The sequence below is a fragment of the Eptatretus burgeri genome, chromosome 17, assembly GCF_056783735.1.
Source record: "Eptatretus burgeri isolate ZD-2024b chromosome 17, Ebu_testis_v1, whole genome shotgun sequence".
Lineage (NCBI taxonomy): Eukaryota > Metazoa > Chordata > Myxini > Myxiniformes > Myxinidae > Eptatretus > Eptatretus burgeri.
The window spans coordinates 29053716-29069272 of NC_140977.1; the positions used below are offsets into that span (position 1 = coordinate 29053716).

The following is a 15557-nucleotide window of genomic DNA, read 5'->3' on the forward strand; positions in this document are numbered from 1 at the left end:
TTTATGGTTTCTTACAGCAAAGTAATCATCCGGAGAGATGAGTGTGTGGCAAATGCTGAATGGGCCATTCGTGTCCTTCAAAATTGCGCACTGTTGTTCTGCAGTCGTCTCTGTCAGGGAGAAAGGTTAAAAAACAAAAATAACTAAATCACTAAATAAGATTGGTACGATCGAAAAATTAACAAAAACAAGCTCAAATGAGCTAAGATCCTCGTTCTCTTAATGAGACGTCATAAAAACGAATATGACGTCATTGTGATGTATCAAGTTTGCGATAAGTTATCTGTGCTAATGCCGGCTTGATTCCCGCAAACAAAATTCAAACAGCTTGCCTAGTTTCAGAGATAATGGTTTAGGCGATTTCCATTAGCGGCGATATTATGACGTCAACTTTTTTTCTCGGAATAATTTCCAGAATCGGAGATGGTTACTGCCTGCGCGAGGACTTTCTGCATATACATGGCAAGTTTCACGAAGATCCGATGAAAACACTGGGTTGTGAAACAAAAAATGTCAAAAAATAGGAATGACGTCATAAAAATTGATATGACGTCATAGTGATGTATCATTTGTGCGGTAATTCATCTCTGCTCATGCCCTGTTCGATTCCCGCAAACGGAATTCAAAAAGCTTGCCTAGTTTCGGGGATAATTTTTCAGTCGATTTCCATTAGCGGAGATATTTTGACGTCATAACTTTTTTTTCTCGGAGGAATTTTCAAAATCGGAGATGGTTACTGTGTGCGCAGAGTATTTTTACATATGTATGCCAAGTTTCAGGAAGTTTTGATGAAAACTGTAGGCTGTGAAACAAAAAAGTCCAAAAGAACAACAACGTGAGTAAGACTTCAAGATCCTCCACGAGGATCTAAAAAGATCCACACCTGGATAGTTGAGGCCCGTAGGGAGCAAAACGAGAGAGGATGCAACACAGGGTGTCGTGTATTTTTTTCTCTTTTCCTTTGGGTTAATAACGGGGGCGACCGGGGGTGATCATGTTGCATCAACAACAACAACGTCAACGTCTGTGCCAATGTCTTACTCTTTTCTGTGCTGTACATGCAAGGACTATCCGCATTGATTTCAGGTAGCTGCTGACATGTGCTCCCAACTATCCACGAGAATATGAACGCCGTTGCTGTGCTTTGCACGATGCCTTGTGGTGACAGGAAATCGTCCGACGCTTGTCCATTGCTGTTTCCGCACAGTCCTAGGTACAAACAAAATACATGATTATCGCATTGAAGGATTGGGATGGGGGGGGGATTGTAGGTGTCATATACCAGTTACCATTGCTGTGATAAATCATCTACACCACGGATGAACATCAGGGATTTGGTCAATAATGAAAGGAGTGACAACCTTTGACTTCATTTTCCATGCAATCGTGTACAGAGACGTATAGTTGCATGATGGGCTCGAATTGTACTTGAAACTTCACTCCTTTGATGCTGTGTGCTTGCACCGTGGAAGAAGAATGCCAGTAGATGGCCATGGAGTCTGTAAAATAGGGTCGATTGAGAAAAACAATGAATGTGGAATATGAATGCATTTACTGATTACAACAGGATTCTGTAGTACTCTTCGAAAATGTTGTTTTAGTAATGAGTGCAGGTTCATACAACAAAGGTTTCTCACAAGTGACCACTCTTTTACCTCTCTAATAAGGCCTTTAGGTTGTAGCTGACAGAACAAATGTCAATATCAATGTAGATTAGTTACTGGCAAGAGGGACGAAAACAGGGTGCATGTGTGGCAGGCACCCCCCCCCCCCTTGTTCATCAGGGCTACTACATCAAATGCTGGTGTGGAACAAGAGTTCATGGTGACCATTCCAAGAGAGAGGTGTGTGTGTGTGTGTGTGTGTGTGTGTGTGTGTGTGTGTGTGTGTGTGTGTGTGTGTGTGTGTGTGTGTGTGTGTGTGTGTGTGTGTGTGTGTGTGTGTCCTTCATAACTCCAAAACCATGAAACCGAGCAGCCTGAAACTTTGCATGCAAACTAAGAAAACTCCAAGAAAGTGCAAGAGTGAAAATTGGGTGTTTGGTTTAATAAAAAAAAACACCTTTTGAAGATAATTGACAGCCTTATTTAATTATATCCTTTATCAGGCACATCCTTGGCCACCTTGCTCTTTGGGATCTTAAGGCGTATCCTGGGTAACTTTGCTGGGGTCTGAAGTGGCTGTGTTTTTTGGCCTGCTCAACCATGCCCTAACTTGGAACATGCCGCAAGGATTTCTTAACAATAACGTTTTTTTTCTTCAATTTCCTCCCCCGTATGATCAAATGCATGTTCATCATCGCAATGAATTGTTGTATACATCGCTTTTGCAAGTCCTATAGTTTTCAAATTAGGAGCTTGGTGGAGTATGCATTATATGATACGATTTTCCATGATCTACTCTCACGGACTAATTAAAGTATATCATCAAAATATAATTTCAGCTTTGAGGATCTGATATCGTCTGGACTAAATACGTGTCGAAATCTGTTGTGAAATCTGATAATTTAAAGAAATAATTGAGTCTTATAACTAAGCCGATATACCTATTTACTTTAAACAAGCAAGGTGATGTTCCTCCTCCATACATACACAAGAAAATGTGACATTTCCAAAACATTAAACTTATATTTTTCTACTATTTGGAGAATTATATTGAGTGAACAAAAAATTGAGGAATATTGCAAAATTAACCAGCTTCATTGAGCTATATGATTTAATGCATTCACTGCTTGACCTCACACCCTGTCCTCCTGAGGGACTGCTTATATGTGTTTGCCAGATCTGTGTCCCTATTTTCGGAGGTTTCTCGAGGTGCTCGACAGGTAATCAAAGTAAATCTAGTGAAAAATGGAGGTTTAAAAAAAGTTATAATGTTTGTGCGGGCTGTGAACTGATATGGCAAACGGTTCAGAAATCGGGTGTTATTTCACAACTCGCTCAAAATGACGGAGCACAAACCACTCGCTCAGGATGACGGAGCATGAACCACTCACTCAGGATGATGGAACAGGAACCACTCATTCAGAGTTTGTGCGGGCTACCACGTGACATGCGCACAGACAAGCAGGCGACGTGGTGGATTATCTGCAATGTTTATTTGATGGGCCATTAAACTTTGCAACGACTACAGGGTTGTTCTACGTTAAACAGCAACTCCTATGTGGATAAATTCATTGTTTGAACAAATTCATTTTGTTTCATTAACTGCTGCATGTGTGGTAAAGACCGGCTTTAAAGTTAAAGGGATCCTATATGGTGTGCAGCCACAGCCTGGCCAGCCATTCCTTATCAACCATTCAATTGGAGTGCTTGCTTGAGTACTTAAGCCACTTGCCGAGTGCCCTATCATCGTCAACGGTACCGCTCCATCATTCTGAGCGAATCATTCACTCACTGCGGACGTTTTTGCCATGCCACGTCATTCAGAACAAGTAGGTTGTGCTGCTGCACACTAAGTGAGTGGTTCGTGCACCGTCATCCTGAGTGAGTGGTTCGTGGTCCATCATCCTGAGCGAGTGGTTCGTGCTCTGTTATCCTGAGTGAGTGGTTCGTGCTCTGTTATCCTGAGTGAGTGGTTCGTGCTCCATGATCCTGAGTGAGTGGTTCGTTGTCCGTCATCCTGAGCGAGTGGTTCATGCTCCGTCATCCTGAGTGAGTGGTTCGTGCTCCATCATCCTGAGCGAGTGGTTCGTGCTCCGTCATCCTGAGTGAGTGGTTCGTGCTCCATCATCCTGAGCGAGTGGTTCGTGCTCTGTCATCCTGAGCGAGTGGTTCGTGCTCCGTCATCCTGAGCGAGTGGTTCGTGCTCCGTCATCCTGAGTGAGTGGTTCGTGCTCCGTCAACCTGAGCGAGTGGTTTGTGCTCCATCATTTTGAGCGAGTTGTGAAATAACACACGATTTCTGAACTGTTTGCCATATTAATGTGTTTTCTACATTAGCGGGCCAAATTTTTTTTCCATCTTCACATCACACGCAGTTGTCAACGTAGATTAACGTATCCCTGAAATGTCTCTATATAAATGCAACGTTGTTTTTCTGTGAAAACTCAAGGCTTTTGGGTTGTATACAGTACGTACTGTAGTCAGTAATCACACTGACTCCAACCTGCTCATTCCCCTAAAATTGCCGATATCGGACAAGCACGTGTGTGTGTGTGTGTGTGTGTGTGTGTGTGTGTGTGTGTGTGTGTGTGTGTGTGTGTGTGTGTGTGTGTGTGTGTGTGTGTGTGTGTGTGTGTGTGTGTGTGTGTGTGTGTGTGTGTGTGTGTTTATGTGTGTTTCTGTTGTTCATAAAGCATAACATAATCTCTCTGCTAACTCCCCTACCCCCACCCCTCTCTATCTTTGTCCCATCCTTGCTTTACCCTCTCCCAAGACAGTGTCCTCCGTCCTCCATCCTCCATTCTCCGTCCTCCATCCTCCTCTATCTCTCTCCCCTGCTGGTTGTTCGTGTGCTGAGTGCAGTGTCATGGCGGCTCCTTGTGTTGGGGCTTTGTAGCTGTTCGTGGTTTGTCTCCCTTCCCCCATTACAGTGTGTCTGTGTGTATTCCCCCTTTCAAGATAACCCCCATCCGCCCTCCCGAGAGAGGAGAGAGGAGAGAGGAGAGAGGAGAGAGGAGAGAGGAGAGAGGAGAGAGGAGAGAGGAGAGAGGAGAGAGGAGAGAGGAGAGAGGAGAGAGGAGAGAGGAGAGAGGAGAGAGGAGAGAGGAGAGAGGAGAGAGGAGAGAGGAGAGAGGAGAGAGGGAGACAAGAGCGCGCGCGGTGGTGGTATCGTCGAGGGTTCCTGATTTGGGGCGTTTCCCTCCTCGGTTTTCTCACTTCGTGTTATAATTTACAATCGATTTCTCCTTTTCCATATTTTTATTTATATTTATACATTTCTTAGCTTGTTTTTCGGAGCCTTTAGGCTTCGTGAATATTTTCTTTATTTAAACGTGTAAACAATGGCGGATAGTTCTCGTTACACGGCTTTTGAAACTGGTTAGTTTGTACGCCTCTGTCAGGAATCGACGTGGAGGCGGTTATCCTCGCTGTTGGGGAGTTAATCGGTTTGGAGAATGTAAAAGCGGTGTCTCGCATGAATCAACGCGTGGTAACCTTTGTTTCCACAGTAACCATGGTTACTCAAGTAGTCGAGCTTGGGATTTTTTTTCCCTCCTCTCCCTGTTTGTCCAGGTGTGTCCTCTCGACACCACCAGCAGTTAGGGTATCCTTCTGTAATATTCCTCCGTTCATTAAGAACATAGAACTGGTTAACAAATTCAACAAACTTGGTTCTGTTGTTTCCTCAGTTTCTATGATTCCTTCACGAGGGAAAAATAACCATTTAAAACATATCAGGCCCTTTCGTCGTTTTGTTTATATGATTTTACCGTGTGGTGTAACCTCATTAAATGCGGTATTGCCCTTCAAGGTCAAAGGGTACACTTGTAGGGTCTTTGTCTCCGCAGAGTCTCTAGTTTGCTTTGAGTGTGGCCAATATGGTCATTTAAAAGACTCCTGCCCGAATAGGTCCACGTGTGGAGTCACAAGCCCAGCTGATGATGTACACCAGGGTGCTACTGAGATCACTGTTGCTCCTGCCCAAGTAGGTCCAAGGGTGGAGTCACGAGCTTGGCTAATAATGTACAACTGGGTGTTCCTGAGATCACTGTTGCTCCTGCCCGAATAGGTCCATGGGTGGAATCACGAGCCTGGCTGATAATGTACACCAGGGTGCAACTGAGATCACTGTTGCTCCTGCCCGAATAGGTCCATGGGTGGAGTCACGAGCCTGGCTGATGATGTACACCAGGAGGCTCCTGAGATCACTGTTGATAATGTTAATAGTATGTGTGCTGAGAGCCCCCACTGTAAGCATACAGAAAAATAGGAGAAGAACCCTCTCATCTTCCCCCGATCTCAACGAGTCAGACAATAAGGTCTTGGCTGGTCTCCCAACCTTCGCTCAAGTGGTTAGTAAAGGAGTGTAACCCCCTCCTCAGCACTTCCCTCAAGCTGAAATAATTCCTCAACCTCCTCTACCTTCAGAGTCCGTTGAGGATCGTGCGATAAATATCGGGAACTTATGTGTGGTCAAGACAGCTCCCGAGTCTCTTGGGTGTTCTGAGGTCCAACTTCCATGTGAGGTTGATCCTCCTTGTTTGTCCCTTATTGAACCTTGTGTTGATCATGTCCCCCCTCCCTCTATGGGGAGCGGAGAATGTGTACAAACTCACGATCTGTCTGTGATTGACTCATCCAGTGAGGTATCTGAGCCCTATCAAGCTCATGTGCAGCAGAATTCTCTCGATGAAATCTCAGAGTGTTGCTTTGATGAGCTCGTTTCTTCGGCAATGGATTTTCAATGTAATGATTGTGACTCTGATGGGGGTTCTTCTGTTGCCTCACTAAGTGATGGTGAGGCCGACCTCCCATCAGAGTGCGTCTCTGGAGAATCCATCCCTCTGACTGAAATCATGGATTTCTTACAAAAAAAACATTGTAAAAGGCACCTGAAAATTAGTGATTTCTTCGCTGATACTCATGCCTTCATTGTTGGCACTCAGGGTGTTGTACAACAATCCGCAACCCTTCATGTTTCTGATAACCCGCTTAAAAGATTGAAAAGGTATCTTGTTACAGCAAGGAAAGAATTAAACCCATAATGGTTGAAGTGCTGCTTATGTCTTCATGAACATAGCCAGTTTGAATATTAATGGTGGACGCAGACTGTGCAATTAGCCAGGAAGGAAAAAATTGATATCCTCGTGATTACAAGAGACTCGTGCCACTCCAGACTGTATGGCTAATGGCAGCAACAGCTGAATGGCACTTGGTTTTTTTTAGTAATACAGATTCTGTGAGTGTGGATATTGCTTTTTTTTTGTTAGTCCACGTTTGTCTGTCTCTCCTCCTATTTTAGAAGAAATCATCCCAGGCTATCTCTCCTCTGTAGAGCTTGAATACAATCAGAATCGATCTGTTTTTGTTAATGTCTACACTCCAAGTGACAGAACAGATAGAGCAGCTTTTTTTTTTTAATGATTCCTTTCATTTCTTGCAACACATATCTTCTGATACCTTGTTGTGCCTAGCGGAGTACTTTAATTGTACTTTGAACCCAACTTTATATCGGAACAGTGCAGAGTCACATCCAGCATCAAGTCGGCCTCTTTCCAATATTATATCACTCCATGATCTTAACGATACATGGAGACAACAACACCAGGACCAACAACAATTTAGCTGGTGTCGAGTTTTACTAAATCATCTTTCACTTGCTTCACTTGATAAATTTTACATTCCCAACTCTGCTATCAATCTTGTCACACATACAGATATCGTTCCTTCTGGGTTCTCTGACCATTCCTTAGTAAAACTGTGCTTGTCACTTCCTGGTTTTAAACACTGCACATTGGATTGGTGTTTTAATACTTCTCTTCTGAGCATCGTCTTTTTAGTCATCCTTCAAGGTTTTTTGGGAGAGGGTTGTGGATCTACAACATCAGTTTTTAAATCTCTGTCAGTGGTGGGACTATGCCAAGGTGCAAATCCGTGTCTTCTGTCAGCAAAATAAAATTAACTGCTCTCAAAGTAAACAATTATGTATTAACGCCTTGAAACAAGAGATTCTTCGACTATAGGGAGGGGCTGAGGACCTCAGTGATGAGAAAAGGTGTCAACTCCTCTATGAAAAACAAACTCTGTTTAAGGAATTGGTTCAAGGAGATGGTATCGGTGCCTTAGTCAGGCTGAGAATCAGTGGAAGGTGTAAAGTACCTTGGTATTTATCTCAGACCCCTGGCTTTGTCATAAGGAATTCGGACGGTTTGCTCCCCAAAATGAACAATAAGCTGAATAGATGGAGAATAATTTTGTCTTCTTTGTCTTTCAGAGCTCATGCCTTGATCATTAACAACCTAGTTGCCCCTCTGCTATGGCACAAAATGATTGTCCTGCAGCCACCTGTAGCTTTGGTGTCACTGATCCAAAAATGTTTACTCTACTTCTTCTGGGATGGCAAACATTGGCTTAAAGCAGAGACTATTTGTCTTCCACTGGGGGAAGGGGGCCATGGACTTGTGGACATTCTCTGTCGGATGATGGCCTTCCGTATCTCTACTGCTCATCGTTTTATATTTCTGGAGGCCTTGCCCTGGAAATCCACTGCGAGCCTTATACTGAAACAAGCCGGCATGCTGGGCTACAACCGTGAACTTTTTTTCATGGAACTGCAACATGTTGATGCCCTGTTGCTCCCTGACTTCTACCAAGATGTCCTGCATGCCTGGAAGTTCATTTCAACAACTCGGCAAATGGAGACATATAACAGCAAAAGGTTCCTTCAAGAACCCCTGTTTTACAATTCTCTCTTTCCCGAAATTCCTCGCTCACACACCTTCGTGCAACACTTTTTGGGTGTTGGTGTGAGCACAACTTGGGACCTTCGTGATTGTAATTGGAACAGCTGGCTCTCTGCAGGATATATTCAAGAAAAAACTGGTATTAGATCTTAGAGGAGTGTAGCCCAGGTACTACAGGAAGTCCTGCAAGTTTTTAGGCACTTAGACCTGAGCTTCACTTCTAACATTGGTGATTACCATGCACCACCAGTTATGTGTTAGCTTTAACTGCGCAACATCTATTTTGCTATCCTCATCGTCACTCTCCAGTAAAGACAAAAAAGACTGTACCGTTTGTGCCTTGCAATTTGTTTTCCCTCATTACGGCCTGCTTCATTTGGGGCTCGATGGAAAGAAAAACTGCCTTCTGGGCTTCCCTCCCATCCGCAATGGTCTGTGATGTATATTTCACCAATTGTTAAAAGGACTGGTGATATTGCCTGGAGACTCGCCCATATGGTGTTGCCTTCCAATGTACTACAACATCGATTCAATGAAATTAACACAGAGGCATGTCCTTTCTGTATGCTCTCTGAAGACCTTTTCCATGCATATGTAGATTGTGCGAGACTGATGTCTCTTATTGAGTTATCATCACTGTTGTTACATCTCTTCTTGAGTTATCTCATGTTACGTCTCTTTTTGAGTTATCATCACTGTTGTTACCTAGGATGAACATTTCTTTCTCTGTGTGTTTTTTTTTGTTTTTGGAACAAAACACTTGGTTGCAAAAAGAGCTCAGAGATTGCTCTTGTCAATTTCTTGATTTCTATTGCAAAACTGGCCAACTAGTGTTTTGAGTTCTTTTATTATAGTGTCAAAAGGTGTTGTTGGGTTGCACATGTTTGGAACTTTCGTGATTTTGTGATTATTTGTATGATGAGTGTGATTTCCTTACCGTTATAAATAAAAGTGCTTCAAAAGTCAAAGTCTCTCTCTCTATCTCTATCTCTATCTCTCTCTGTACACTACCGGTCATAAGTTTTAGAACACCCCCATTTTTCAGTTTTTACTGAAATTTAAGCAGTTCAAGTCCAGTAAATAACCTGAAATGGGACAAAGCTAAGCGGTAAACTGCCAGAGGTTAAAAATAAAGTTTAGGTGACCAAAAACTGAAAAAGAATGTACATTTCAGAGTTGTTAAAAAAGGCTCTTTTCAGGGAACAAGTAATGCGTTAGCAACTGCAGCTGTTCTGCAGTAATGGAAGTAAATTAAACCTTGAAAGTTGATGCAAACAATTCCCACAGGTGTCCCAACTTTTGTTGATTAGTTACAAACCCTCTGTCTGTATAAAAGCAGTCTTGGAACAGACTGTGTTGCTACACCCTCTGAAGCATTATATGGACAATATCGCACTGCAAGAAGTCGTATATTGCTATCATAATGGCAAGAAAAGACAATTAACAAATGAAGACAGACAGACCATTATAACCCTTAAAAGTGTAGGTCTTTCCTTTTGAGAAATTGCAAAGAAGCTCAGGTGTCAGTGAGAACAGTTTCCTACACCATCAAAAGGCATTTGGAAACTGGAGGAAACTGAAAGGAAGAGGTCTGACAGACTCAAAGCCACAACACAATCAGAAGACAAGTTTCTGAGTCAACAGCTTGCGTGATAGGAAGCTCACAGGACAGCAGCTTCAAGCACAGCTTAACACTGGTCGAAGTAAGGAATGCTCAGTTTCAACTGTGAAGATAAGACTTCAAGCTGTACATTTGACAGGTCGAGTGGCAGTAAGAAAGCCATTGCTAAGATGGTAAAATAAGAAAAAGACGCTTGCCTGGGCCATGAAGCACCACCAGTGGACTACTGAAAACTGGAAGAAGGTCTTATGGACCGATGACTCAAAATTTGAAATCTTCGGTTCATCACGCAGGGTTTTTGTACACCGTCGAGTCGGCGAAAAGATGGTTCCTCAATGTGTGACACCAACTGTCAAATATGGAGAAGAAAGTGTGATGATCTGGGGCTCTTTTGCTGGACCAGAGTCGGCAACTTGCACAGAGTGACTGGTACCCTGATCCAAAAGGGCTACCATAGCATTTTGCAGCGCCATGTAATACCCTCTGGTCTACACCTTGTTGGTCAGGGGTTCATCCTACAGCAAGATAACGACCCAAAACATACCTCCAGGCTATGTCAGAACTACATTAGAAGAAAAGAACAAGATAGAAGGCTTCAAATCATGGAATGGTTAGCACAGTTTTCAGACTTAAACCCCATCCAGCTGGTGTGGGATGAACTGGACAGAAGGTGAAAGCAAAGCAACCTACACGTGCAACACATTTGTGGGAACTTCTGCAAGTGTTGGGAAGAACTTCCGAACAATATTTGATTTCCATTGTAGAAAGAATGCCATGAGTATGTTTGGCTGTTATATCGGCAAAAGGTGGCAACTTTGAGTCAAAAATTGAGATTTAATTTTGTTCAACAAAACGATTCCATGATTTATTTTTTATCTGCAATTGTTTATTTGTTCTATGCTTTAATTTCAGAGTATATTGAAACATTGAACTGCTTAAATTTCAGTAAAAACTGGAAAAGTGGGGGTGTTCTAAAACTTTTGATCGGTAGTGTATATCTGGGTGGTAGTTATGTCTGGACGGTGTTTGTGTCCGAACGTGTCCGGGCAGTATTTATGTCTTGACGGAGTTTGTCTCTGGACATGTCCGGGTGGTGCTTGTCTCCGGATGTGTCCAAGCAGTGTTTGTCTCCAAATGCGTCCAGGCGGTGTTTGTCTCCAGACACGTCTGGGCGGTGGTTGTCTCCAGATGCGTCTGCGAGGTGTTTGTCTCCCGACAGCTTGGCTCTGGACGCGTCCGGGTGGTATTTATGTCTGGACAGGAGTTTGACTCCGAACGTGTTCGGACGCGAGTTTGTCTCTGGGTGGGAGCTTGTCTCCAGATGCGTCTGGACAGGAGTTTGTCTTCAGATGTTTCCAAGCAATGTTTGTGTCCAGACAGCTTGGCTCTGGATGCAACTGGCAGGTTTTGTCTCTGGACGTGTCTGGGCGGTGTTTGTCTCTGGCCGTGTTTATCGTATGACCGGTAGAAAATGGATTTCAGACATTATTTTGTTTCTATCTTCACTGTTATTCTGTACAGAATCATTTTGATGAGAAAGTATGAATTGTAATTAAAGCTCCACAGCACGTATGCCTTCCCTTCCTCTCATCTCACACTGTCTTCCCTTTCACCACCCCGGCTTGCTCCCACTCCCCTCCTCGCTCCCCCTCTCTCCTCTCTCCTCCACCTCTTCACTCTCCCCCACCCCTCTCTCTGTCTTCCCCCTTTTTTCCTCCTCCCCCTTTAGTATTCCCGTCAGCGAAGCGATGCGTGGTATTTGCTTGTACAGGTAGTCGTCGACTTACGACCACGATCGGTTCTGACCGACCAGTCATAAGTCGATTTGGTCGTAAGGCGGCCAGCCTTTATTTATAGTGTATAGGCCAATGCAAAAATTACCGTATGTATATTATACTGTATAATGATGTATCATCTGTAAGTCATATTTCATTAACATTTTCTTTGTTCATAGTTGTTATAACCATGGTTATAAAAACCATTTTTATTTTTACTGTATAACGTTTTTACGTCCGTCAGGTTTATGTCAAACACTGCATACTGCAGTACAATTGGTTTAATATTTGCAAAAACATACAAAAATAGAAAACATTTTACAGTAGTTACAAAACATACCAAACAAGTGGTGCTCGGCACAACAAATCCTGCCCATTTAAGGCATAAAGTTATTTTTGGGATCAAATTTAAATTTGATACATCCTAAACCTGAATGTTGATTATAAGGAATAGAATAAGGAATATTTTAGTCTTAGTTTGAAGTCAATTAAACCATTTTTGACGAAGTTATGACCGTAAAATGATTTTGACCTTTCAAGGCCACGTAAGGTCAAAGGTCATGGTGTTTCAAATGAAAGCCAATAAAGGACTTGATATATGTCTTCCATAGTAAACACGCATATTCCTAACCTTTTTTATCCTGCCCCCTGGAGGGAGGGAGTGGGATATTGTAATCGTCCGGTTTGTTACTCGACAAAATCTACGCTTTTATCAAGTATGTTGGTCGGTTCAGTTTGTTTGTTTGTGTGTACATCTCGCTCTACAGGTCGCATTTCGAGTCGGAATGTCATGGAACTTCACCAATGGACTTATTAGCCACCAGAATAGAACCCTATAACTTTTGGCATGTCAAGGTCAAAGGTCAAGGTCAGGAGAAATTCCTGAAAATCACGAAAATCCGTATCTTTTTGCATGGGCCGATTTTCAAAAAATTCATGTCTCCGCCAAATCTTAACGGATTCCTTTCAAATTTGAAACACGGACGTAGGAGGGGAGTATCTTTGACTGGATTAGAAATTGGTCACATCCATTGCAGATTGCGGAGGTGACAGGTATTTTAATTTAATTTTTTTGTTGTTTGTTTGTTTACCATAAAAACTACGTTTAACCCCAAAAATACCTATTATCGCTCAATATTCTCAATGGTACGCGATCTTGTTGAATTTCGTCAAGTCCTGGCCCTATGGGCCATTTTTATTTGCCTGTTTGTTTGTTTGTTTGTTTGTTGGGTAGTCGATCTATCTACCCTTATTGGGTAGTCGATCTATCAACCCTTATTGGGTAGTCGATCTATCTACCCTTATTGTCAGGTTTTCCGTCATTATGTCTGTCTGTCTGTTTGTCTGTCAAGGCCCGTATTCCGTAAATCGTAGGGCGATTTTGATGAAACTTTGGTGGTAGGTTCATACCTTGACCTAGTTGTGCCCGTTTGAAAACCGTTGCTATGGACCCCTCGGTTGCCTAGCAACGGGCCTTTGAATGTTTCAAAAAAAAATCTAAAAAAATTTAAATATCGAAATTCAAAAATCAAACAATGATCGTTTGTGGGCAACACATTCAGCCTCCTTGACAAAAAAATTCAGCCTGCTCCCATGGAAACTGTCGGAGAAGATAGACTTTGAATGAACCCTGGTCGAAAAAAACAAAAAAACGAAGTTCGTTATATCTCAGAGACCATGAGTCGGACATACATGAAACTGGTATGGTAGGTTCATGGTATGTCCTAGTTATGTGTGAGAAAGAACTGTTGGTATGGATGCTTTTGTTGGCTAGTACCGGCTGAAAAACGACTGAATTCGACTTGATCGACTACCCATGTCTGCCTACCGGCTTGTCTGTTGGGTAGTCGATCGAGTCGGAAAAAAAAAAATTCGAAATTTTTTTTTCTGATTTTTTTTTTTAACCTATCTACCCTTATTTGTTGGTCGTGGTGTCGGTCTGTCCATGTGTGTGTTTGTCGGGGGTTTTTGACCCCCTTGCAGTTGTTAGATTTTGATGAAATTTGGGTGGTAGGACCAGTTTATGACCTCCTTGTGCCGCGTTGGTACTGATTGCTAACGCCCCTTTGGATGCCTAGCAACGGGACTTTGAAAAAAATTTTAAATCATAAAAAAAAATATTTTTTCGAAAATCAAAAAATCGGGCCACGACCAACTGTGGGCAGTACATTCAGCCATATTGTCAAAAATTTCCAGCCGGATCCTATGGAAACTGTCGGAGAAGATAGACTTTGAATGAACCCTGATCAAAAACAATAAAAAAACGAAGTTCGTTTTATCTCAGTGACTATGAGTCAGATATACATGAAACTGGTATGGTCGGTTCATGGTATGTCCTAGTTATGTGTGAGAAAGAACCGTTGCTATGGACCCCTCCGTTGCCGAGCAACGTCCGAAAAACCTCTAAATGTGGAGGTATTTAAACGAAAAAACAATCTGCAGCATTAACCCTTGAAGCTAGAATCATGAATTTTCTTGTGCTTAATCCTCAGGTAATTACCCATCGAACGGGCCCATCGCGTCAGGTTCTATTGGGTAGTCGACTACCCATGTCTGCCTACCGGCTTGTCTGTTTGTCTGTCCAGGCCAGTACTCCGTTAATCGTAGGCCGATTTTGATGAAACTCTGGTGGTAGGTTCATACCATGACCAAGTTGTGCGCGTTTTGAGAACCGTTGCTATGGACCCCTCGGTTGCCTAGCAATGGGCCTTTTCAATTTTCAAAAAAAATCTAAAAAATAAAAATATCGAAATTCAAAAATCAAACTATGATCGTTTGTGGGCAACACATTCAGCCTCCTTGACAAAAAAAATTCAGCCTGCTCCCATGAAAACTGTCGGAGAAGATAGACTTTGAATGAACCCTGGTCGAAAACAATAAAAAAACGAAGGTCGTTATATCTCAGAGACTATGAGTCAGACATACATGAAACTGGTATGGTAGGATCATGGTATGTCCTAGTTATGTGTGAGAAAGAACCGTTGCTATGGACCTTTTTGTTGGCTAGTAACGGCTGAAAAACGACTGAATTCAACTTGATCGACTACCCATGTCCGCCTACCGGCTTGTCTGTCTGTCTGTTAGCAACTTTATGGCAAAACGGCTTTAGCAAACATTATCAAATTTAATCCACAGGTGGGCAATGAACCTTGGACAACCCCATTGACTTTTGGGTCCAATTGGATCAAAGGTCAAGGTCAAGGTCACGAAAAGATCAAAATCGTTTTTCGCTCATAACTTCGTCAAAAATGATCCGATTTACTTCAAACTAAGCTTATAGTGAACCTTATTCTATTTCTCACTTATAATCCTTCCTATTCCTATAGTGAAAAATGCATATTTGTGAAGATCGGAAGGGTCCGAAGTTTTGGGGGTCATGGTCATCGGTCATCGACCCCAAAAGTTAATGGGGTTGTCCAAGCTTCATTGCCCACCTGTGGATTAAATTGGATAATGTTTGCTAAAGCCGTTTTGCCGTAAAGTTGCTAACAGAGAGACAGACAAACAAACAAACAAACAAACAGACAAACAAACCGGACGATTACAATATCCCGCTCCCTCCCTCCCGGGGCGGGATAATTAAAAAAATACAAAACATAAAAACCGGATCGTTTCAACGCCGGCTTCCTATCATGCAATCGCCCGCGCTTGGGCGGTTTGCAAAACACGGAACGGATCTCACACGCAGCATCCCGCGGAGCCGGCACGGTTCCCGAAATAATTCCGTCCGTCTCATTTGGCTCATTAATGAAATAGACTTGTAGCCTTCGTCTGCACAGTAAAAAGGCTTAAAGGTGTCTGTTTTTGGATCTGA

The 15557-nt window shown here is 42.7% G+C and overlaps 1 protein-coding gene across 2 annotated transcripts in view; it reads right to left on the reverse strand.

The window, feature by feature from the left end:
• LOC147009639 (uncharacterized) overlaps positions 1–15557 on the reverse strand; it is a 121062-nt gene that overhangs the window by 63526 nt on the left and 41979 nt on the right. For both annotated transcript variants that reach the window (XM_085863148.1, XM_085863149.1), the window contains exons 13-15: positions 1362–1499; positions 1042–1209; positions 16–110 (exon numbers count right to left, since the gene is read on the reverse strand). In XM_085863148.1, coding sequence (XP_085719274.1) covers positions 16–110; positions 1042–1209; positions 1362–1499 — 401 coding nt within the window. The remainder of the gene's footprint in view (positions 1–15; positions 111–1041; positions 1210–1361; positions 1500–15557) is intronic.